The sequence below is a fragment of the Myotis davidii genome, unplaced genomic scaffold (genome assembly GCF_000327345.1).
Source record: "Myotis davidii unplaced genomic scaffold, ASM32734v1 scaffold484, whole genome shotgun sequence".
Taxonomy (NCBI): Eukaryota; Metazoa; Chordata; class Mammalia; order Chiroptera; family Vespertilionidae; genus Myotis; species Myotis davidii.
Window position 1 is genome coordinate 241,713 of NW_006295459.1, and position 22,367 is coordinate 264,079.

At 52.7% G+C, this 22,367-nt stretch overlaps 2 protein-coding genes across 7 annotated transcripts in view; one reads left to right on the plus strand and one right to left on the minus strand.

Moving 5' to 3' along the window:
• The window catches only part of APBB1 (amyloid beta precursor protein binding family B member 1), a 24,749-nt gene extending 14,406 nt beyond the window's left edge, over window positions 1-10,343 (plus strand). For 2 of the 6 annotated variants that reach the window (XM_006770045.2, XM_006770051.2), the window contains 13 exons: window positions 1,788-1,963; window positions 2,057-2,113; window positions 2,197-2,282; window positions 2,397-2,460; window positions 2,909-3,058; window positions 3,410-3,537; window positions 3,641-3,646; window positions 3,927-4,041; window positions 4,189-4,273; window positions 4,505-4,588; window positions 9,247-9,362; window positions 9,507-9,683; window positions 9,766-10,343. In XM_006770045.2, coding sequence (XP_006770108.1) covers window positions 1,788-1,963; window positions 2,057-2,113; window positions 2,197-2,282; window positions 2,397-2,460; window positions 2,909-3,058; window positions 3,410-3,537; window positions 3,641-3,646; window positions 3,927-4,041; window positions 4,189-4,273; window positions 4,505-4,588; window positions 9,247-9,362; window positions 9,507-9,683; window positions 9,766-9,933 — 1,412 coding nt within the window. In that variant the 3' untranslated portion in view covers window positions 9,934-10,343. Of the gene's footprint in view, window positions 1-36; window positions 314-768; window positions 948-1,787; window positions 1,964-2,056; window positions 2,114-2,196; window positions 2,283-2,396; window positions 2,461-2,908; window positions 3,059-3,409; window positions 3,538-3,640; window positions 3,647-3,926; window positions 4,042-4,188; window positions 4,274-4,504; window positions 4,589-9,246; window positions 9,363-9,506; window positions 9,684-9,765 lie in introns of those variants that run through there. The other 4 variants (XM_006770050.2, XM_006770048.2, XM_006770049.2 and 1 more) reach the window with 4 other exon arrangements.
• Window positions 10,344-10,478: 135 nt separating this feature from the next.
• SMPD1 (sphingomyelin phosphodiesterase 1) lies at window positions 10,479-15,289 on the minus strand. Its single transcript, XM_006770052.2, has 6 exons — window positions 14,810-15,289; window positions 13,202-13,974; window positions 12,152-12,323; window positions 11,801-11,877; window positions 11,410-11,555; window positions 10,479-11,254 (listed from the first exon to the last, which is right to left on the minus strand). Exons 1-6 carry the CDS (start codon window positions 15,269-15,271, stop codon window positions 10,848-10,850), a joined length of 2,037 nt encoding a protein of 678 aa, XP_006770115.1. The 5' UTR covers window positions 15,272-15,289; the 3' UTR covers window positions 10,479-10,847.
• Between the last annotated feature and the right edge of the window lie 7,078 nt (window positions 15,290-22,367).

Sequence of the window (22,367 nt, forward strand, 5' to 3'; positions counted from 1 at the left end):
GCAGCAAGAGCCCCCCCCCCCTGGGCCCACCTCAGTTGGAAGGTCAGGGTGGTGAGGCACCTGCCCAAAGAACTCTCACCTCAGGTGTGCAGCCACTGTGGTGTAGCCACGCCCACCCCCAGCCCCCTGGGCCTGGTTGCTCAGCAGCCCGGGTCTGGGGACTGCCTGCCTGTCCCTCAGTGCTGCTCTTGGACCAGTCAGGATTCCTGGTCTCCCTGGTAACGCGGAGCACGTCAGCAGACTGGGCGCTCCCAGCCGGTCCTGGTGCTGCGGTTGCCGAGGGAGACGCTGCAGCCTAGCTGGGCCCTGGCAGGTGAGGGGGGTTGGTACTGGGAAGCCCCAAGCCCAGCCTCAAGCTTACTGGAGCCCATGCCCTCAAGGCCCGCTCTCAGACTCATACTGTTGGGCAGGCTCTGGGGAGGGGAGGCATCCCTGGGAGCCTTGAAGCCACACCCTGATTGTGCTGAGCTCCAGGCTTGCAGGGCCCCCCGAGGGGCTGGGGTATTCCCAAGGGGCTGAGCCTCCTGGTGTCCCTAAGACGGGGCCTGATTGTGGCACTGATGTGATCACTGTGGGGTGCGATGGGGTGGGATAGAGACTTGGGATTGGGGGAGGGGAGCCAGGATTGGAAAGAAAAGATGTGAGAAAAAGGGCTGGGGTCTCCTGAGCACCCTCCCTTCTCACCCCAAGTGGTCCCCTCCCCTGGTGGTCCCGGCCCCTCCCTAGTGAGCTCCAGGCGGAGGAGGATCTTTCCTGGCAAGCACTCTGCCCGGGTGAGAAGGGGGCGGGATGAGCTTTTCTCTGCAGCCCAGCACCAGGCTGTGAGCCCAGCTGGCCAGGCTGGAGGGGCTGTGAGGAGGGAGGGTGCAGGCAGGAGGGGTTGGGGACGAGCGCCATGTTCTCCCAGGACTTTTTCCTGGCCATCATCCTGCAGGACAGCAGCCCAGGTGAGGGAGGGCAGGAGGTGGGCATGATGTGGGGTGGGGCTGGCAGGGAGGGCAGAGGCGGAGGAAGCATGAGCTGGGCCATAGGGTTGGAGTGGTGATGTCAGCAGGGATGGGGGTGGGGGGGGAGAATGTACCGGTATGTCACAGGTGCGTGGTGTGTGAGCATGTGCACAGAATGTTTGCCTGCATCTGTAAGGGTCCGGGTGCGAGGTCTGCAGTGTCTGCATACACATGGCAGAGGTTGACATATGTTGTATGTCTGAGAGTGCATTCAGAATGTGGTACCTGCACATGTGTTGAGGGTCATTGTGGGTGTGATCTCTATACTTATGCGTGGCCGGGTTGATTATATATATATATCTACCTATGTGTGTGCACACCTCTGTACATAGTGTCTGCATTAGTGTATGGCTAGAGTTGGTGTGTGTGTTTGCCCATTTTCTGTGCGTACATACCCTTGTGTTTGTGGTGGCTGCACAGGTATGGAGTAGGGCTCCTGTGTCTGTGTGCACATGTGTGTGCAGGAGCTGGTAAGCATGTGCACCTGAGATATGGATCTGTATGACAGGAGGTCGCCTAAGCTCCCTCCCTTCTCTCTGCTCTCCTGCTTCCCCCAATATGGCCTCATTAGCCAGGAGCAGGGCCCAGGAGGAGACCTGAGCTGTGCTTCCTGCTGGGGTCCCCCTGTGGTAACTCCAGACTGCAGGCTCCAGGAGGAAGCAGGAACCATGTTGTACTGGAGCCCTGCCCCCACCAGGGGGTCTTAGGGAGGGGACTGGGCATAAGCACCGCTGCCTGCTTGTGGGGCGGGCAGACTCTCAGTAAGCCCCCACCTCGCAGATTCCTTCTGGAACCCCAACGCCTTCGAGACGGATTCCGACCTGCCGGCTGGATGGATGAGAGTTCAGGACACCTCAGGGACCTACTACTGGCACATCCCGACGGGGACCACCCAGTGGGAACCCCCTGGCCGGGCCTCCCCCTCCCAGGGGAGCAGCCCCCGAGAGGAGTCCCAGGTGAGGCTCAGAGGCCTGTTGTATTTTGGGGTGCAGGGGTGGTGCTGCTGGAGCAAGATGAGCTGCCCACTCACTGCTGCTGCCCCCTCCTAGCTCACCTGGACAGGCTTTGCCCACGGAGAAGGCTTTGAGGATGGAGAATTTTGGAAGGTGAGTGGGGGACCTGTTTCACAAAGGGGGCGCTGCAGAAGGGGCATGATTTTGGTCCTGATTCCTCTCTCTCCTCCCCCAAGGATGAACCCAGTGAGGAGGCCCCAATGGATCTGGGATTGAAGGACCCTGAGGAGGGGACACTGCCCTTCCCGGCTCAAAGCCTTAGGTGAGTGGGAAGGCACGAAGCAGTGGGCTGACAGTGGGATGGGTGTATTGGGAAGGTGCCTTGGGATAGCTCCATGTCTGGGGCCTGTACCAAGTGTTACCCATCTGCCTCCAGCCCAGAGCCATTGCCCCAAGAGGAGGAGAAGCTGCCCCAAAGGAATGCCAACCCAGGGACCAAGGTTTGTTCAAGACCAATGCCCGTTCCCCAGGCTGGGGCCCCTCTGTGTGCAGGCGAGCACCTCGTGTCATTTCCTAGGGGCACCTCTGGCCTCAGTACAGCTCCCCAGGTCCTAAGTTAGGAGCTCTTCCAGTCTCCGCACAGACCCCTGTGTGTGAGCTGGAGGAGCTTCAGTTTTCATTTGGCCAACCCGGCCCGGTGGTCTGACGGGGCGCTGTGGGCTTGGCTCAGATGCCTCCTTGTACTAGCAGGGTCTCCTCTGAGACCACCGCCCCTCCCACCAACTGTCTCCTGTTTGGGGAGCTTCCAATCTTACCTTAGGACACCTACCACCACGTTCTGAGTCAGGGACTCCTCTGGTCTCAGCAGAACCCCTGTGTCCTGTGTTAGGGGCTCCTCCAGTTCCAACTAAGACCCTCTACCTCCACCCCCTCTTCTGTGTCTGGCAGTGTTTTGCCGTGCGCTCCCTAGGCTGGGTGGAGATGACCGAGGAGGAGCTGGCCCCTGGACGCAGCAGCGTGGCTGTCAACAATTGCATCCGGCAGCTCTGCTACCACAAAAACAATCTGCACGACCCCATGTCTGGGGGCTGGGGGGAGGTGAGGGCCTGGCTGGTGGGGTGTGGTGCTGTGGGCAAGTGAAGGGAACTGTGAGAGATGGGAGAGCTGAGCTGCCCAGGCGGGGATGGGGTGTGTGTGTGTGTGTGGACCCACCCCAGGTGACAGCTTGTGAGATGGATGTGTGGGCCTTGGGAGATGGTGGTCTAACCTGGCGGGGGGGCGGGTGGTGATAAAAGGAGGAAGCGATGATGGGTGAGACCTCTACTCCAGTGTGGCCTGCAGGCTGGGTGGTCTGACACCCAAGTAAGGGTCTCAGAGCCATGGCTGACCTCCTCTGAGCTGGAGGTGGCAGCGGGGGCCCCAAGAAGTGCCTGCATCCTGGGCCTGCAGGGAAAGGACCTGCTGCTGCAGCTGGAGGAGGAGACGCTGAAGCTGGTGGAGCCGCAGAGCCAGGCCCTGCTGCACGCCCAGCCCATCGTCAGCATTCGCGTGTGGGGCGTCGGGCGGGACAGTGGAAGGTGGGCGCAGGGCCTGGGGTCTCCGGGTGGGGGCTCACCAGCAGCCAGGGCGGGCCCTCCTCCCTAACTCTGCTCTTTGTCTCTCTTGTGCTGCCGGACCCAGAGAGAGGTACTATGCCTGTTTACTCCCCCCTCCTCCCACACCCAGACCAATGCCTCGATGCCTCGAAGCACCCAAGTTCCCCTACTCTGCCCTGCCCCTTCCTGCCCGCTGTGCTCGCCCATGCTCCCTCACCTCGGCATGCTTGCCTGTCTACCCTCCGGCCAGAAGGCAGTACCCACAGGACACCATCTGGGGGCAGAAGCCCTGGAGGAGGGTGTGGGTGTGGGGGGGACAGGCTCGGCACTGGATGGCACTGGGAGACACTGAGGTGCCCCTCCCCCAACAGGGACTTTGCCTACGTAGCTCGTGATAAGCTGACCCAGATGCTCAAGTGCCACGTGTTTCGCTGTGAGGCACCCGCCAAGAACATCGCCACCAGCCTGCATGAGATCTGCTCTAAGGCACGACCCCGTTGCTCCCTGGATTAGCTGCCACCTTTGCTCTACAAGAGTGGGGGTGGGGTTACGGAGTCGGGGTGGGGGCCTTTAGGGCTAGGAAGCCCTAACAGACCCTCCTTCGCTCCTCCCTTCCTCTCCTCCCTTCCTCAGATCATGGCGGAACGGCGCAATGCCCGCTGCTTGGTAAATGGACTCTCCCTGGACCACTCTAAACTTGTGGATGTCCCTTTCCAAGGTTAGTGTCACAACCCCTCCACGTCCAGCACAAACCACTGGACAGACACGATAGAAAAATGGCTGCTAAATTCTTTGGATCAAATGAGTGGAGGGACTTTGGTTAAAGGGAGGAAGTGGGAAAGGGTGGAGGTAGGGCCTTGACTGGAATGTCCAGCTCATGCCCGCGTGGTGGGGACTGGGAATGAGCAAGATGTGCCACCACGACTGAGCTTCCTCTTCTTTTCTGCAGTGGAATTCCCAGCGCCTAAGAATGAGTTGGTACAAAAGTTCCAAGTCTATTACCTGGGGAATGTGCCTGTTGCTAAACCTGTTGGTATGTATGTTCTCCTTCACCCAGGGACCACCACCTTGATCCCAAAGCTCTGCCCCACCCTCTGCCTTCCAACGCCTCTTTTCCCAGACCTTCCTCATGCATGATGTCACCCCGTCCTTCAGAATGCATCCCACCTGCGGTACCTCTGTCCCAGCTGCACTGTGTCCTGCCTGTCACAGCAGTTGGCATGCCTTCCCTGAGTGTGAATCAGTGAACCAGGCACACAGGGAGACCCACTCCTGAATCCCACAGAGAAGCTTTGATTGGGTTGGGAGGCAGGTCTTAGATGACTAGAGACACCAGGCAGCAGCTGGGAGCTGGATTTGGTATTACAACACCAGCTATGGGCCTCTGCAGAGGCAGTGAGCATATCTGTCACATGCTTTATTGCTTGTAAATTACTTCCTTATATGTCATTTAATTCTTGATTAAATTATGATAATCTCCATGTTATAGATAAGGACATTGAAGGTAGGCTATCTGGTTTACTCTTATATTTCCAGTTCATTTATAACCAAATAATACCTATGACGCCTACTACCACGTGCCAGATCCTGGGAAAACAATGGCCATAGTCCTGCTTTCATGAAGGTTACAGTAGGAAAAAACAGGAACTGATAAAATAATCATGCAAATAAGTGTGTAATTACAAGTTGAGTCATTGAAAGAAAGTAGCATGGTGCTGTGAAATCCGTAATCGGGAAACCTCCTTTAGTCCAGGGAGTCAGAAAGAACTTACTTGGGAAGTGACATTTGAACTGAGAACAGAAAATGAAGAGGAGCGGACGTAAAGTGGGATGGAGGTGGGAGTGAGGTCGGGGAAGATCCTTCCAGTCATTTGAGTACCCAGAGCAGAAGGCACTTTGGTGCTTCAAAGGCCCTGAGAGAAGGACAGTGGTGCCAGATGAGGCTGGGAGCTTGGCAGTGGACAGACTGTGTGTGCAACCTCACAGGCCATGTTAGCGATTTGTTCTTCATCCCAAGGGCAGCAAGAAGCTCTGGGAGAGTTTTCAGGAGAGCTCTTGCCATGATCAGATTTGAATTTTGTAGAGCTTGCTTTGGTTATTCCATACATGGGGAGTGTTCAGTGGTGGAGGTGGACGTAGAGAACTCAGGAGACCTTGCAGTAGTGGTTGCCAGTATGGGGAATAACTCGGACTCTGAAGGAACTGAGGAGTAGTGTGTTGACTCAAGAGATATTTAGACAGATGACAAATCAGAGAGGGAGAGATTTAGACAATTGAAATCAGTAGGCCTTGGTGATTCATGTGAGGTGCGGGCAGAGGCATTAAGGGTGACTCCTGGCTTCCTGGCTTTTGTAGCAGTGCCATTCTCTAAAGGTACACACTGCCAGAGGCCGGTTTTGGTGCAGCGATTCTGAGTTCAGTTTTAAACATGCAGAGTTTGAGGTGCCTTGGGGAACGCAAGTAGGCATCTGGGTTCACAGAGGAGAGGTCGGGGCTAGAGATACAAATGTGGCATCCTTGGATTATAGAGGTAATCAAGACCACGAGTATGGCGAAGACTGACCCCAGAAAGTGGGCAGCCTGCAGTGAAAAGGGAAATGAGGCGAGGCCTAGCTTTGAGGCCCTCCAACATTTATGGTAATGGATAGTGGAGGAGGATAGTGAGAGCAGGAGAGAGTTAGAGGAAAAGAAGACTGCTTCAAGGAGTGGTTGGGTGTCACGTTGAAAGACACTCTGGAAGAACTCAACAATGTTTGGTGAATAGGTAAACAGACAAACGTATGAATGAATGAGACTTGCCTCAGATGACATAGCCAGGAGATGGTGGTCCTAGGACTCAACCTGGTCACCTTCAGTTCTTTCCTCTTCCCCTCCAACCATGCTGACTGTAATGGCCAGCACCTTACATTCAGCGAGGGCACCCTTCTTAGGAAGGATAGGGATTGAGCTGGAGTTGCAGAGGAGTGGCTGTTCTGGTTGGATCCAATAGCACTGCTGCAGACATGGATTTGGAGGTGGAAAAGTATGCTGAGGGAGCAGAAAGGAGGTGCTTGACCCCTACACATTCCCTCTCATTTCCTCTCCCTCCCACCCTCAGCTTCTAAGACCTTGTTGCCTCTTCCAGTTATTACCCCCACTCCCATATCCACCTCACACAGGTTCTCACTACACTGAACCATCTGTCTGCAGCCCTTGATGGCCCCTCTGTTGTCCATTAGCTCTATGTGTCTGCTCTGTTGAAGCCAGGTCATTCACACCAGTAGGCTCTAAGCTCACTTCTTGCTTTAGTTTCTGCTCCCTTTTTGAACTCTGGGAGTTTATTTAAAATATATTTTTATTTATTTCAGAGAGGAAGGGAGAGGGAGAGAGAGATATAGAAACATAAATGATGAGAGAAAATCATTGGTCAGCTGCCTCCTGCACATCCCCTACTGGGGATTAAGCCTGCAACCTCCTGGTTTGTACCAGACACTATTGTGGGTTCTTGGTATACATTAATGAACAAAACCGACAAAGATTCTTGCCTTCAGGTAGCTGACACTCTAGCCAGGAGAGACAGACAATAAAATAAGCAAGTTGTGTAGTATGTGTGACGGCAACAGCTGATATGAAAAGAATGCACATCAGGATGAGGGGGATGGGAGTGTGGGGCTAGCAGTTCGGTGGTTTCAGCCCTGACTTGTTACCACCTCAGGCTTTTTCCAGGCCCTTTCTTCCACTGCTTTCCCCTCGCCTCCCGCTGGACCTCCCCACACTCTGAGGCCAAGACCCACCTCACAGCCCCATCTGCTTCCCCTAACCAGAGGATATGCTTTTTATTAATTTTAGAGAGAGGAAGGGAGAGAGAAAATCTAACACATCAATTGGTTGTCTCTCCACCCCTCCAATACATGCCCCAACTAGGAATTGAACCCACAGCCTAGGTATGTGTCCCAACAGGGAATCAAAACCATAACCTTTTGGTGTTTGGGTCAATGTTCCAACCAACGGAGACACACTGGCCAGGGTCCCATCTGCTTCTTAAGCAGTTTGATTTCAGTGTCGCATCTGCAACTCATGATCTTTGAGCCTTTCTATTGACTGAGCTTAATGTCATACACATCACAGCTCTCTGCAGGCTGACCTGGCCCACCACTCATGCTTGCAGTGACACCCTTCTGTGGCCTCCCGGGTGGCTTGGTTATACCAGTTTGGGTGCATTGGCCCATGTTGCCTTGAGGGTGACTTGCTCATGCATCTGGAAATCCTTCAGTAGATAAGCCCTGTGCTAGGATTGGCAATACAGAGATGAATGAAACTTGGTTTCTGTCCTTGAGATGGCCAGCCCAGGGTAGGAAAGGTTCTAAGCAGTTATTAGATGTTTTGCTAAGAGTTGACCCAGAGTTGACACCCTCTCTCTGTCTGCAGCAGGGAAGGCTTCCTAGGTGGGGTGTGGGTGAACCCTGAAGGATGAGTTTCTGTGCCTGCCAAGGGAGGAAGGTGCACTCCACACCGAGGCCTTACCCTCAATAATATTCTGTGTCCCTTGAGGGTATCTACCTCTTTCATTTTGTATTCCCCACCTGCCTCACAGGGCATTTGCCCAGATGAGATGTTAATAAATGTTCCATAAGTCATCTGAAGCTCAGGGAGCAGTAAAATAGGAGGCTTGACAGCTCAGAGGAGGCCAGGTTTTAGAGGCCAAGCGTGCTTGGGAGCTTGGCCTGGATCCAGCCAGAGGTAAGATGAGCAAGGCCAAGGTGCGGGAGGACAGTGGAGGAAGACATCTGTCCTCTGCCCCAAAGGGTCCCTGTGGTCTGTTTCTGGTGGGAGCACAGAGGGCCCCGAGGGACCACAGAGGCGTGTGCTTTTGTGTGGGATGCTTTTGCATCGGATGCTTTTGCGATGCCACTGTTCACCACGTCAGGGGTGAAGACACGTAGGTCACACGGCCAGTCCTAAGCGTGCAGGGACTGGAACCCATGCCTCCACCATGCCATGTGCTGCCGCCTGGGTTCTTGCTGGGTGCCAGCAGAAGTGGAAGAAACCATTGTGTTTCAAGGAAAAGCTGGCTGATCTCATGAAAGCCAGGGACCTTGGGTTCCTTGGCCTTTGAGCACATTATAGAAATTATTAAGCACAACTAAGATTTTGCCACCCCATCCCTCCATGAGACCTAAGGTTTATTTCCTGATGTCTGTGAGTGTCCTTATCTATAAAAGGATCTATTGTGAGACTGTGGAAAGGCACTTAATGATTTAACGGAGTGACACAGAGTAAACATTTCCTTAAATGGGTATCTTTAAAAAAAACAAAAGGTTGGGTCTTGGGAGAGGACTGGCCTGAGGGCCCGATTTCGGAGTCCAATGCCGTGTGAAGCAGGAGGTCTGAATGTGGGTGAGTCAGATATGGTGAGGTCAGAGCTCCAGGAGGTCAGCGGGTTAGGAGGCTGGGTTCTCCCCTGAGTGCAAGCAGAAGAGGGAGAATAGAGAAGAAAAACAACCCTAGGATTTAGGATGGGAGAAACCAGACAAGTGGCAAGCCACTGGAGCGCAGGAGGAAAGCACCATGGGCGCTGTAGGCTGGTGAAGTGGGGATGGAGCAAAGGCCCTGGGTTTGACTGGGCAGAGCTGGAAAGTCTAGGGTAGATCCGGGGTGTCCTCTCCCCACCTCCAGTTGTAGTGGGGCCATGTGTGTGTCCGTGTCTTCTAGGGGTAGATGTAATAAATGGGGCCCTGGAGTCCGTCCTGTCCTCCAGTAGCCGGGAGCAGTGGACCCCAAGTCACGTCAGCGTGGCCCCCGCCACCCTCACCATCTTGCATCAGCAGGTAAAGACCTGGGATGGAGAAGGTGTGGCAGTGCTTTGCCGTGGAGGGGAGACTGGGGGGTGAGGGCAAGAGCTGCCAATGAGATGGATGTGGCCATGGAACTGAGTCTGGCTGTTCCTTACCAACTGGGGCCCCTCCCTCCAGACGGAGGCAGTGCTTGGAGAGTGTCGGGTGCGCTTCCTCTCCTTCCTGGCTGTGGGCAGAGATGTCCACACGTTCGCATTCATCATGGCTGCCGGCCCAGCCTCCTTCTGCTGCCACATGTTCTGGTGCGAGCCTAATGCCGCCAGCCTCTCCGAAGCCGTGCAGGCTGCATGCATGGTAAGTGGGTAGGATGGCGGGGTGGTGACACGACCCCTGGGCGGGGCAGGCTGGAGAATGACTGCCCCACCTGTCTCTGCAGCTCCGCTACCAGAAGTGTCTGGATGCCCGCTCCCAGGCCTCCACCTCCTGCCTCCCTGCACCCCCTGCTGAGTCCGTTGCCCGGCGCGTAGGGTGGACTGTCCGCAGGGGTGTCCAGTCGCTGTGGGGCTCCCTCAAGCCCAAACGCCTGGGGGCCCACACCCCCTGAAGCCCTCAGTTCTTCCTCCACCTGCTCGCATTAGGCCCCAGGGAACCCAAGGGTATGGGGCAGGGAGGGGCCCTAGAGGCTATTCTTAGGCCTCAGCTCCACTCCCCTCCTAAACTGCCCCTTCTCTGTAGCTGGGTTCCCTGCCTAGGGGCTGGGGTGGGGGGAGACGTCTAATCCATTCAAGGAAGTGAAAATACTGGATTGATAAGAGGAGCAGGAAGCAAGCCAGCCCCGACTTCTCCATCCCCACAATTCAGGTGGAGCAGGAGGAATGCCAGGCCAGGCCCCATCTTTGTGGGGTCCAGCAGGGGCTGAAGTAGGGGACCAGTCCAGACATGGGCCCCCTCCCCCCTGCTCCATGGCACCTCTGCTGTACTGATATCACTAATAAAGTCTGTCTGCCCTGCTGAGCTGTGTCACTTCCTGTGCCTGCACCACACCATCACCCCCATTACCCTGATCCCTCAGTTAGGATCTTGTTCCCAACTTCCTTTTGCCCTGCCTGCCTTGAAAGAAGAAATTGGAGCAGTCACAGAGGGAGAGGATCTGGAGTCCAAGTCTCTTTATTAACTGCCTGGCAGCCAGGCAGCAGCAGCAGTAGTGTTCCTGGCCGGCCTGCACGGGCCTGGGGCGACAGTCCCTGTCTGGTCTGTCCAGGGCACTGCCAACTGAGACCACTGCGCCTAGTCTGTGAAAGGACAGCAGCCCGGATGCTGCAAACGGGCCGAGCCACCAATCCCTGTCCATGTCTTGCCACCCCAGCTCCAGGCAAGGAGAAGGGGCTGTTTCCCGGGTACTTGGGGCCCAGCAAAGGCTCTTCACTGACGTTTCTCACCACAGCGGCCTTCTGGAGTCTCTGCTCCCCTCCTAAGACACGCACTTTCCCAATCTAGCAGATGGTGCTATTGTGGGTGCTAGCAGAGCGGCCGTCGCTGATGGCTCTGGACGTCGGCGATGCTTGCGTCTGGCACCAGGTGGCGGCACAGAGCAGGGCTGTCCGAGCGGGCGGAGAGCTGGGCGCACAGAGTAGCGAGGCGGCAGGGCGTGCCACAGGGCTCGGAGGGCGGGTGGCCCTTATGGTAGAGAAACCAGAAGGTCTGGAACAGCTGCGTGTCGCCCCGCATGCGGTATACCAGGTCGTTCCAGGCGGCAGGCAGCGCATTGGGCAGCCCGTAGGTCTCTAGAGCCCTGTAGAGGAGATGCCAGCGCGGAGTGGCCCCGGGCTCATTAGCTTGAGTCAGGTTCAGGATGTAGGTCTCATGATCCAGGACCACGTGAGAGCTCCCGGGGTAGTTGCCATCTATTAAGTAGACCCGGTAACCTACAAGGAGGGAGGGGCTGGCTGGGAACTCAGATTGCAAAGGCAACAGAGGGGAGAGGCCTCATGTCCAGCCCCTTGCTGGCCTAGGCTTGAAGCCGCCCCTTTAACCCAGTACCCACCCCCCTATTTCAACAGCTGCCCTCTGCCTCACTTACCAGGGTTCAGGCTGATGTAGGTGGTGGCACTGGGTGCCAGGAAGGCTACAGACAGCGGCCGGCTCAGGGTCTCTTCATCATAGAAGATTTCAAACTCATCCACGTGGGTGTGGCCAAAGAACTGACCAGCCAAGGTGTTCTCGTACCTAGCCAGGGACAAGAATCATATTCAGAAGGGTCTAGGGAGGAGGAGGAATGGACGCCTTCTTTTCCATCCTATTCAAGTACATTTGTTACATATAATAGAGGCCCGATACATGAAATTCATGCACGAGTAGGCCTTCCTTCCCCCAGCTGCCAGCACCAGCTTCCCTCTGGGACCCGGGACCGGGCTCCCTCAAAGGAATTTCAATCTTCACTCTTCATCCTCCCACCCCCACCTCCCTCCTACCTGGCTACAATTCGGTAGTAATTCCAGCTCCAGCTTTTCAGGCAGTGCCCTGGGGGGATGTGGCCAATTATATGCACCTGTGGAGAGAGGTAAGGATGGTTATCGGACAAGGAGGGGTTCAGACAGCCCAGGCCAGCCGAGTTGGTACTCATCTACACTGACTGGCATTTTTGGCCAGAGAGAGGGTGAGTGAACAAAAGGACTTCTAAGGATGACCTTGAGCAGCACCCCTGTTGTTGGAAGCGTCTCTGCTCACAGATGCTCCAGCTCCAGACAGCCTGTCTATTGAGAAGAGCCTGCTGCTCCCCCTTGTTGGGCACCGACGCCATCATGCTCCCAACTCTCCCTCACCTTGTCTCCTCGATCCTCAGCAGCCTGAAGCTCTCCCACCAGCCACTGGAGCTGTCCAGCGGGATCTGTGGAGTTGATCAAGAGCCAGAAGTTCTCACGGGAACAAAAATTCATATTGAGAGAGATGAGGCGGAGGCCGGGGCTTGGGGAAAGGGCATAGAACCCCCCAATTCTGAAATAAAGTGAACACAAGGGGTCAACAGTCATTCATAACCCTGGTCCTGTATGCCCAGTCCTGTGCGAGACATTTGGACGGAGGGTGGAGGCATACAGACCATCATCTCTACCCTCAAGAAGCTCACACTCTAGCTCAGCGGTTCTCAACCTGTGGGTCGCGACCCCTTAGGGGATCGAACGACCCTTTCACTGGGGTCGCCTAAGACCATCAGAAAACACATATATAATTACATATTGTTTTTGTGATTAATCACTATGCTAATTATGTTCAATTTGTAACCATGAAATTACATCCTGCATATCAGATATTTACATTACGATTCATAACAGTAGCAAAATTACAGTGATGAAGTAGCAACGAAAATAATTTTATGTTTGGGGGTCACCACAACATGACGAACTGTATTAAAGGGTCGGGCATTAAGAAGGTTGAGAACCACTGCTCTAGCTGAAGACCAAAGAGCATGATGATAGGGCCTGAGTGACAGGAGAGTGGTTTAGAGGGCTGAGGACTCTAGGAGTTCAGGGTAGAGAGAAAAGTGAGCTAGAATGGAAAGCAGCGGCCACTCAGGAAAGATGACATGGGCCTGGGTAAGTTGGGGAAAGGTAGGATGTAAACAGGAGGGGAAGGCATTCTAGAGAGGACCAACAAGAGCAAAGCAGAGGCTAGGAGGAGAGGGTATGCTGCCAGCCCTGTGAGGAGGGTGTCGGGAGATAAGGGTGGGAAGGGAAGGAGGGGTCAGATTAGGGAGGCCTGAGAGGAGAGCAGAGGAGTCCCACTACAGCAGTCAGAGATAATGCCCGGGTTCCCTGCTCCCTTCACTTTCATCCACCTTTCTTTTCCACTCCCGTTTTCCCAGGGACCTCAAGTACCTGAGGGTGTGAAGGGCTTCAGCTGGCAGCCAGGGCTCCCATGCCTTGGCCATGGCCTCGTACAGCCAGCGGGAGGATTGGTTGCCCTCTATGAAGGGGGGAGGGAAGCCATTGACGGGTGTGCTCTCGTGGTTGCCCACCGCAGGATACACAGGCACTGGCCCCAAGTACTTCTTCACAAGGGCTGTCACCGTGGTCAGGGCCTGCAGCTGGTCCTGGCGAGACTGGTGCCAGACGTTATGGGCGGGGATGTCTCCCGTCCAGTACACCATATCAAAAGGGCCGGCGGGGCCCAGCCCGCTCAACAGGCTCTCCAGAGTCCGCAGGGGCAGGTCACACTTGCTGTACTCGCCCCAGTATCCAGCACCTGGGCGGGAGGGAGGTGGCGGGCCAGAACCCCGGCGGCAACACAGCGGGTCTTCACAGTCAGGGTCTGTGCCCTCCAGGTAGTCCCGATCCCAGTGCAGGTCCGTGAGGAAGAGGACTCGGCTGACAGGGGCACCTGGGGCCGGCGGTTTGGGAGGCTGGGGAGCCGGCTTCGGCACGGCTGGCAAAGAGATGTTCCAAGATGAGAAAATGTCCCAGTGCCCACAGGTGGAGCCCAGGAGCAGGCCACAGGCCTCAGATGGGCTCAGTACGGAGCGTCTCCACACCTCCACCATGTCATCCTCGAAGAGCTGAATGGCCGACTGGCACACGGTGGGGGGTGCGATCTTCAGCAGCTGGCACAGCTTGGTGGCCAGGGAGCCCACCCGGACCACATTGTTCTCCTTCTGTGGCGGGAAGACCCAGTGGCGAGAGGTCAGAGTCAGAACACAGGGGCCAGGCCGTCCCCTGGCTACCACCCTGTGGGCCTCCCTATCCAAACTGGGCTGGCCTGGACCGGTGCCACCATGGTGAAGAGACTTCAGCGCCCCCTCTGCCTCCCACAGATGCTGCCCCGTGACTCAGGCAGCACCAGGCCAGCACTCCTCTCCAGCTCCATTTCAGGCCTTTGTTTGCCCAGTCGGCTTTCTCCGGCACAGTCTTCAGTGTGCCCTGAAGTTTGGGCTGGACACAATGACAGACTGTCCAGGGTTTGGAAACACACACAGGGGCAGGGCCCTGCTTATCTGAAGAGCCTCACAAAGCTTACCTAACAACCAGTACTCATCATAACCGGATCAGGGTCAAGGCGGCCCTAGCTGGTCCTACACCCCTGGATACCTCTTCATTCAAGTCCCTTTTGAGTAGCTAGTTCCAGGCACACCCGGCTGGGAGTCCCAGTCTCCCCCCGGCCAGTCATCTGCCCTTGGACAAGTGACTTCACCTCCCTGGAAATCTATCCATTTGTAAAACGGAGACGGCAGCAGTAATGAAACCAGCTCGCAGGCCTGCTTTAACCTGTACGGAAAGGCTAGCACAGCGCTCAGCGTATAATTTGCACTGTTCCCTTACTTCACAAGGTCACCATGGAGGCAGGGCGGCGTACAGCCAGGGGTGTCCTTAAAGGAGAACAAAGTCAGGGAAGGCTTGTGGAGGCCAGCCTTTCCCCGTGGGGGTGCTCTCGGGACCGGGCCCTGGCGCTCTCGGCCTGGCCTGCTTCCCCACAGCCCCCACAGCACTCACCTGCAGTCCGAAGTCGAGGATGGTGAACAGGCTTTTGCAGACCGGGCAGGTGAGGTTCCACCATCCAAAGGTGTCCCGGACCTGGGGCGCTAGGCCACTGAAACTGGCAAAATAGCCTTGGGCGGGGAGTGGGTGGGCCGCCGCCGGGGTCCAGAGAGCCAGGGAGGGGAAGAGGGCCAGCGTCAGCGCCATCCCCAGGGTCCCCGGGCCGAGGACCCCGCAGGACCTGTCCGATCGCCGCTCCCCGCCCGGCGACCTGGGGAGGCGCCGGCTGGGAGTTACTCCGTGGCGGGGCATTGCCGGCCGGGCAGGTCGCCTGTCCCGGCCCCGCCAGTCTAGGCCCTGGCTGGCCTCGCAGCCGTGGGGACAGCGCGAGGGTCCGACAGTTCGCCCGGCTGCTGGCTGACAGCTCTGCGGCGAGCCGCAAAGCAGCTCCACCCCTTCCTCTTCCTCCGTCCCCATCAGCTGTTGGCGGCGGGGGCTGGGGACCTGGTCGACGTCCCGGAGGCGGAGTGGGCCGGGCCCGTCCGGGACCCGCCCTTAACCCCGCCCCGGATTCTGCTGGGGCCCTGGCTGCTAGGGTGGCAGGTGAAAGGCCCATCGGAGGTTCCTAGGTGCCACCTCTCTCCAAACCTGCGCTCAAATTCCTGGAATGGCTGACTGCCAGGCCCACCCGGCATTTAACTCGGGAAGCGGGGCTGGGGGCGAGCGGTGCTGGGCAGGGAGTGTGCTGCCCCGGCCGGGAGGGCGCCTCCCCTCGATTTCCCACCTTCTGGTCCTGGCACCAGCCCCTGAGTCACCCTGACTGCGAGTCTTTGAGTCACATTTGATTCAGACTTCTGAAGGAAGGCACCTGGGTCCAGGTGGGGACACCCATACTTTAATTTTATGGATGAGGAAACCGAAGCTGGTGGATGGTGAATGACTAAGAAGGGGTAACATCAGCAGGGCTGGGAACGTGGACTAGAGCTTGGGTCTCCCACCTCCTGTAGCCATGAAGGTAAAAGCCATCATTTATTGAGCTCTGTACATGTTTCTCGCACTGATCCAGACACTGTGATGACTAATCTTCCATTTTACCAACCCTCAGAAGCAGGTCTAATAATATCATTACCTCCACTTTACAGAGGGAAGTTCAGTGGCAGAACAGAGATGAAAACGTAAGCTGTTTCACTTCTGGAGTGCCTCTCCAAGACCCACAGAGTCCTGCCGGTTCTCTCCTTCGAGAATGTTTCTTCCAAGTGACGCTTCCTCACGTCTGCGGGCATTATCTCAGAGTAACTGTGCTATAATCAATATATATTGGCCTTTGTCTCCAGTTCCTAGCACAGACCTCCCCACATCCTTTGAATTTTCTAAGTGATAGAAGTGTCTTTTGTTATTTATGTTATGCTAATTAGATGATGTAGGGTGATGTTCCTACATAGAGAATGGGGGTTGTCACTAAAGAAAAAGTGAGTAGAGGGTGAGAAATTTCAATCCCATCCCCCAACCTTCACAGAAGGGAGTAGAGCTGGAGATTGAGCTCTCTAAAAACCTCTTTGAGCCCTGGCCAGATTGGCTAAGTAGTTAGAGAGTTGGCCCTGTGTACTGAAGGGTCTCTGGTTCGATTCTGGCCAAGGGCATGTACCTAGATTGCAGGCTCAATCCCCAGCCCTGCTCTGGGCACGGGCGGGAGGCAATCAATCGATGTGTCTCTCACATCCATGTTTCTCTCTGTCTCCCTCCTTCCCTTCTGTTCTCTAAAAATCAATGGGAAAATATCCTTGGGTGAGGATTAACAAAACAAACAGACAATCTCTTTGAGAGCCTCTGGCTGGTGCAGAGGGTGCTGGGAGAATGGCGCATCTGGAGAGAGCATGCAAGTTCCATGACATCCCCCTTCTATACCTTGCCCTAATCCATTTAGTTATTCTTGTGTAGTACCCTTTATAATAAACTGGAAAATGTAAGTAAGGTCCTTTCTGAGTTCTGTCCCAGCAAATTATCAAACCAAAATTTCTAGCTGGTTGGTCAGAAGCACAGGTGGTGTAACCTGAGACTTGTGACTGGCTTTGGAAAGGGGGTCTTGTGGGACGTAGCCCTTTAATTTGTGGGATCTCACACTAACTCCAGGTAGATAGTATCAGAATTTAATTGAATTATTTTACACCCACTTGGTTTCAAAGAATTGGTTGGTGTCAGAGAAAACACCCCAGAATTGGCATCAGAAGTAGGATTTGCCAGACTGGTCCTGGCTCATAGAAGCATGTGGTTTGGGAAGAGAAAGGATGAAAGGGGAGAGGATGAGGAACTTGATTCCTGGTGGCGAACTTGTAGGGAACAGCAGTTGTGCTGCAATTACTAAAGAATAAGGAATAGAGTGAAGAAATAAAAGGAAGTCGCTATAGCCAACCTGCCAAGTTACTAAAATCAGGTAGGTTGAGGCAGGAGGAAACGATTCTATTCCTGTTCTAACTAGCCTGGGAACTAAAACGATTGAGCTTTCCAGTCCTGTGTCAGTGCCTGTATATACATTGAATTTCCAGGTAACCTTCTGGTTACCCCAGGAAGAACTAAGGAAAGAATGTTCATGTATCCAGACGACACCCATGGATGGGATAAAAAAAAGGATTCTAGGGAACGTAACCTCACAGCGTGATCTGGTCATAAATTCCTAACTGGACAAGTTATGGGGCATACCTATGCCCCAGGGCATATAACTGTTTACTAAAATGTTTATTTTTGCCTTAAGCAAGCTCTGTCAATTGTTTCTATGCATGTAGGTTAACACACCTTTGAACTGAGCCATAAACATCCTCAAGAGAGCACATAATTTTGTTAACCGTCCTGTAATCCTGCTTTGCTTTCCCCCACCTCCAGGAAATCTTCCTTAGTTTCCCTACTTAATTTCAAATGCATGGGGAAAGCTGCAAAACTATTATTTTCTGAAGCATTTGAGATCTCGTTTCCTGGCATATGTTGGCTCAAATAAACTCATAAAAGTTCTCTACCAGTTTGGGCATTTCTTACATCAACACATATCCATTATCCAGACCACTGGTCAGCTAGAAGATTACCATCTCTGGACCAATCCAGAGGCTAAGAATGTAGGACTAATGCTTCTCAAGAATGTAGTTTTTACTAAAAGAACTCTCAGCTTTTTTTTCTCTTTTGGAGCACTCTGAGTTTCTGAAACAAATAAGACAAGAGCAAAAGATATCATCTCTTCATTATTGCTATCTGTACTAGTTAAAATGAAAATAAGAGCGTGCTGGGTTGGACCTTGATGTTGGCTCAAGCATAGATTTTGGTTGAGCTTTGGCCACTAGCCTCCAAATCACCCCAAAGGGAAAAATTATTTGGTGACAACTGAGAGTACCTCTAAGATTCTAGTCACCAAGAGGTGGTCTGTGTAGGGAGAGGACAAAACCAAGAAATGACTAAAACCAGGGGGTATAATGTGAATGAATTGTTTTATTTTGAAGATTAACATCATCAAATTTCCAAAGAACTTTACTAAAATGGGTTGTGAGGGTGAGTAATTTAGGGGCAATGTCGTTGCTTTTAAATGCTACAGAGTGGAAGAGCAGGCTTGGGTTGCTACAGGACCCACAGCTTGCTATGGAACAATCATGCTGTCAGATTTGTTTACCCCAGACCATACGGCAACCCCTATAAATGTCAAGTAGAACGCCTCAGATGAAGCAGCTGATCTGTTTTGTATGGAAGCCAAGTGATGACTCAGATCCTCAACTGCTGACTATGCCCATTACCCAGGTCATGGTGAGTGATGGCTCACTGGGCCCCTTTTACACGGGCACCACTTTGGCATTGTCCCCCCATATAACTTTACAGCTGCAAAATCAGGCAACAGTCGCCTATCGTAACCTACTAAATTGCAAGTTAAATCCATAATTCCAGTCAGCTGAGAACTGAAGGGGAAAGGTCTCCCTCTTGTGGATATTTTTAGGGAGTACTAGTGGGCTAAGAACCTTAAGAATTTTTTTCTGTAAAAAAAAAAAAAAAAATCTTAAGGAAGCCCTGAAGAATCAGTATTTTCTAATAGGCAGTTCTAACACAATGTATACAGAACCCTGAATGGCAGGGGCAGGGGCCAAGGGGGTGGACTTTAGATTCAGGATCTAAAAAGTGCGTGTCACTTTGTGGGATTCAGTTTCTTCCTGAGTGACATGGAGATAATAATAGTACATGTTGTGAGGCTTCAGTGAGGAAGGGTACTTACAGCAACGTATGGTGCAGAGGAAGTCTCAGTAATTGATGCCCCAGCTTAAGATGCATCTTTGAGATGTATTGACTGCCAGTAATTTAATGAGGTCCAGCTCCCAGCTTTTACTGACTTCCCAGGCCCCATTCACCGTGTTCATCATCAGGGGAGACAGATTCCGGCTGCAAGGAGGTGGAAGGCCAAAGGGAAGAATGTAGGAAACTTTGAAAAATCCTATTATTCCCCCTCAGTGGAACATTATTTAACAGACACTTAGTTTCTTTTATTGCCAGGCAATCATACATTCATTCATTCAAACACACACACACACACACACACACACACACCCCTCACTAAATTTATGCTCCCCAGAAAAACCCTGTTGTTATCTATTGTTATTCATGCAGCCTTTGGAAGACTTCACTCTCTCCACCTAAACTTCTCCTCGAAAGATTAATGCAGTAAAACCAATTCTCTTCTGAAGGGATAGGGAGAAATTCTGTATCTATCTATCTATCTATCTATCTATCTCTATCTATCTATCTATCTATCTAAATTTATTAATTTCTCTATATTGCTATACTAGTAATTGAGAATTCAATTCAGTCTGATAAGAACTTCCAGGGGGAGGTGTGGGGAGTTGTGGGAGCAGAGAGGAGGCTGATCACCTGGAACGGAAGGCCTTCCTTGGTGCAGGTTCCGAGGAAGTGATTGGTGTCTACACTGAGGCCAGGGAGTGCCTAGATGAGGAAAGACCAATGCCCCTGGCAGAGGGAACTGCTTGCACAGTCCTCTGGCAAGGAGGGCTGGGCAGGTTCAGGGACTGAGAGAGAAGACAGTAGGGCTGGAGCCCTGAGGAGGAATCAGGAGTTGAAGAGTGCTGAGAGCTGAGGCTGGAGAAACTGGCAGGGCCACATTAAGGGGATTACATTAAAGTGTCTGTCTGAATCTTTAAAGGAATGGATGCATTTATTATTCATTTTATTCATTCATTCAACCAGCCAGCCAGCCATTCCTGTGACAAACACTTTAGAAGTCTACTCTGCACCAAGTGTAGGAACCATGAACACAGAGCCCCACTAAGACACCAGTACCTCCCTCAGATCCTCCCTCATGGACCTGTTGGAAGAAACAGACATGAAAGCACAGACCTACCATAAAGGGCTTTTGAGGTCATGCTATCTTGGTACTGTCGGGGCCAAAGGAAAAGTGGCTGGCTCCTGCTGATTAGGGATTAAAGGTTGGTGGGGTTGAGGAAAAGTTTTCCAGCCTTGAGAAATAAGTTAGTATTTGCCTGGAGAACAAGATTGGGAAGAGGTTTCCCTTATGTCTCAATGCTTTCGATGCACTAACCTTCTTTCAGAATTTATACAATAATGCTTCCAGCTTTTTCGGGGCCTTTGCACATGCTGTTCCTCCTACCCAAAGAGATCTTCCCTCTCTTTTTACGTAATTAACTTCTACTCATTCTTCAGTTCAACTGTGATTTCCTTGGGGATACTTTGATTGCTTTAACTCTTGTTCTTTTTTCTGCTCCTTCCCTTCCCTCCTCCTCCTTTTCCCTTCAGCATATTTCTATTTACAGTTATAATTTTACATTTATTTATGTGCATATTTGATTCATGACTGCCACCTCCAATAGATTGTAAGCTTCATGGGGGCAGGGGCAATGTCTGGGTTTGCTTCCCAAAATATCCCCAGTATTTACCACAAAGTCTGGCAATGTCTCAATAAGAATGGTTGAATAAATTAGAAGTGAGATATAAGCTAAGTGTTGGCAGCAGCTGGAACAGTACCAGGTGTTAGTCCGGTGGGGTCAGGCAGGGCCTGGGTTCAGCAATCTCCATACTTGAGTTCTGGTTAGGAAAGAATTCAGAGCCAAGACTCAAACTGTGAGAGATTTCATTCATTTGGAAAAATCACAGAGGTATGAAAAGTAATTCATAGAAGAAATGGGCTTAGGAAACAAGCTATAGAGGCAAAGGAAGGGCCCTTGGAGCTCAGAAGTGAGGAAGGTAAAGGTAATATGCCGGAGGGAAAGGGAGGGTAAAGGGAAAGGCTCCAGCTCGCTCTGGGAAGGAAGAGTGCTTTGGGTCCTCCATCCTAAGAGTCTTAAGGGTGGAATTTTTAGGGGATGTCTCAGGGGGAAAATCTTAATAGAATGCTCAGCAGCTTTCAGATCTGGGTCTCCACTGATTGATTGGTTGGCGCCTGGGCAGAGGGTCATTATTCAATGCAGCTGGTGCTGGGGTGGTGTCCCTTGTCTAGTTTTGCTGCTTTTCTGGGCCTGGAGCTGAAATACAGCTGAGTCCTAGATGTTATCTCTAGGGAGGAAAGGTTAGGGGTGTCTAAACCCCATGATCAGCCATATGCTGGGGAGGAAAGGTCACCCTGGGGATGAGGTCCCATTCTACAATTGTTCTTTGCAAGTCACCTGGGGCTGTCCACCTGGTGACCTTTTGAACCTGGCCCATTGTCCTTGCTTTGCTCATGTCTGTTAAGTGCTTATCACATAAGGACCAATGACAGACAACACTACGCAACAAGGAGAAATATTTAAAAGTTTAGATGAAGGGTGTTTTTGAGAGGAGATTCAGGGATGTGGGTAGGCAGGACCAATTTTTTTTATTAAATTATTTTATTTTTATTGATTTCTGAGAGGAAAGGAGAGGGAGAGAGAGTAGAAACATCAATGATGAGAGAGAATCATGGATCAGCTGCCTCCTGCATGACCCCTACTGAGGATCAAGCCTGCAACCCCAGCATGTGCCCTTGACTGGAATCGAACCTGGGACCCTTCAGTTTACAGGCGGATGTTCTATTCACAGAACCAAACCAGCTAGGGCAGAAGGACCAAGCTTGAAGAATTTAGTTACAATCTTGTGGAGAAAAAGGGGCCGCATGCTATTCTGACAAGCCCAGGGAAGACCTCTGTGGTGGCATTCAATTCAAAGACATATAATAACCACCAAGGATGGTCTGAAATTACAACTTTTAAACTAAAAGCAGTTTATGGTGGGTAGTCATGTTCTAGGTTAGAATCGTCTTTGACAAAGGTCAATCTTTACCTTAACTAAGCCTGTCTTATTATCTTTTGTATCTCTACATTTTTTTTGGAAAAAGGCACACCCAGGTTGGAAACCATAAATCCTCTCATTGTTTTATCATGTCAATTATTGACTGTTAACTATCCTGTACCCACCTAAGCAAAAGATGTATGTATGTGTCTATCATTTTACTTTTCATCCAATCCCAGAGGTTTCCTCGCTTTGCCTTTTCCCACCTCTCTAACCTATCACCAATGGATTTCATGTAACCCACTTGCATCATCTCTTTTGACTGTAATGTATA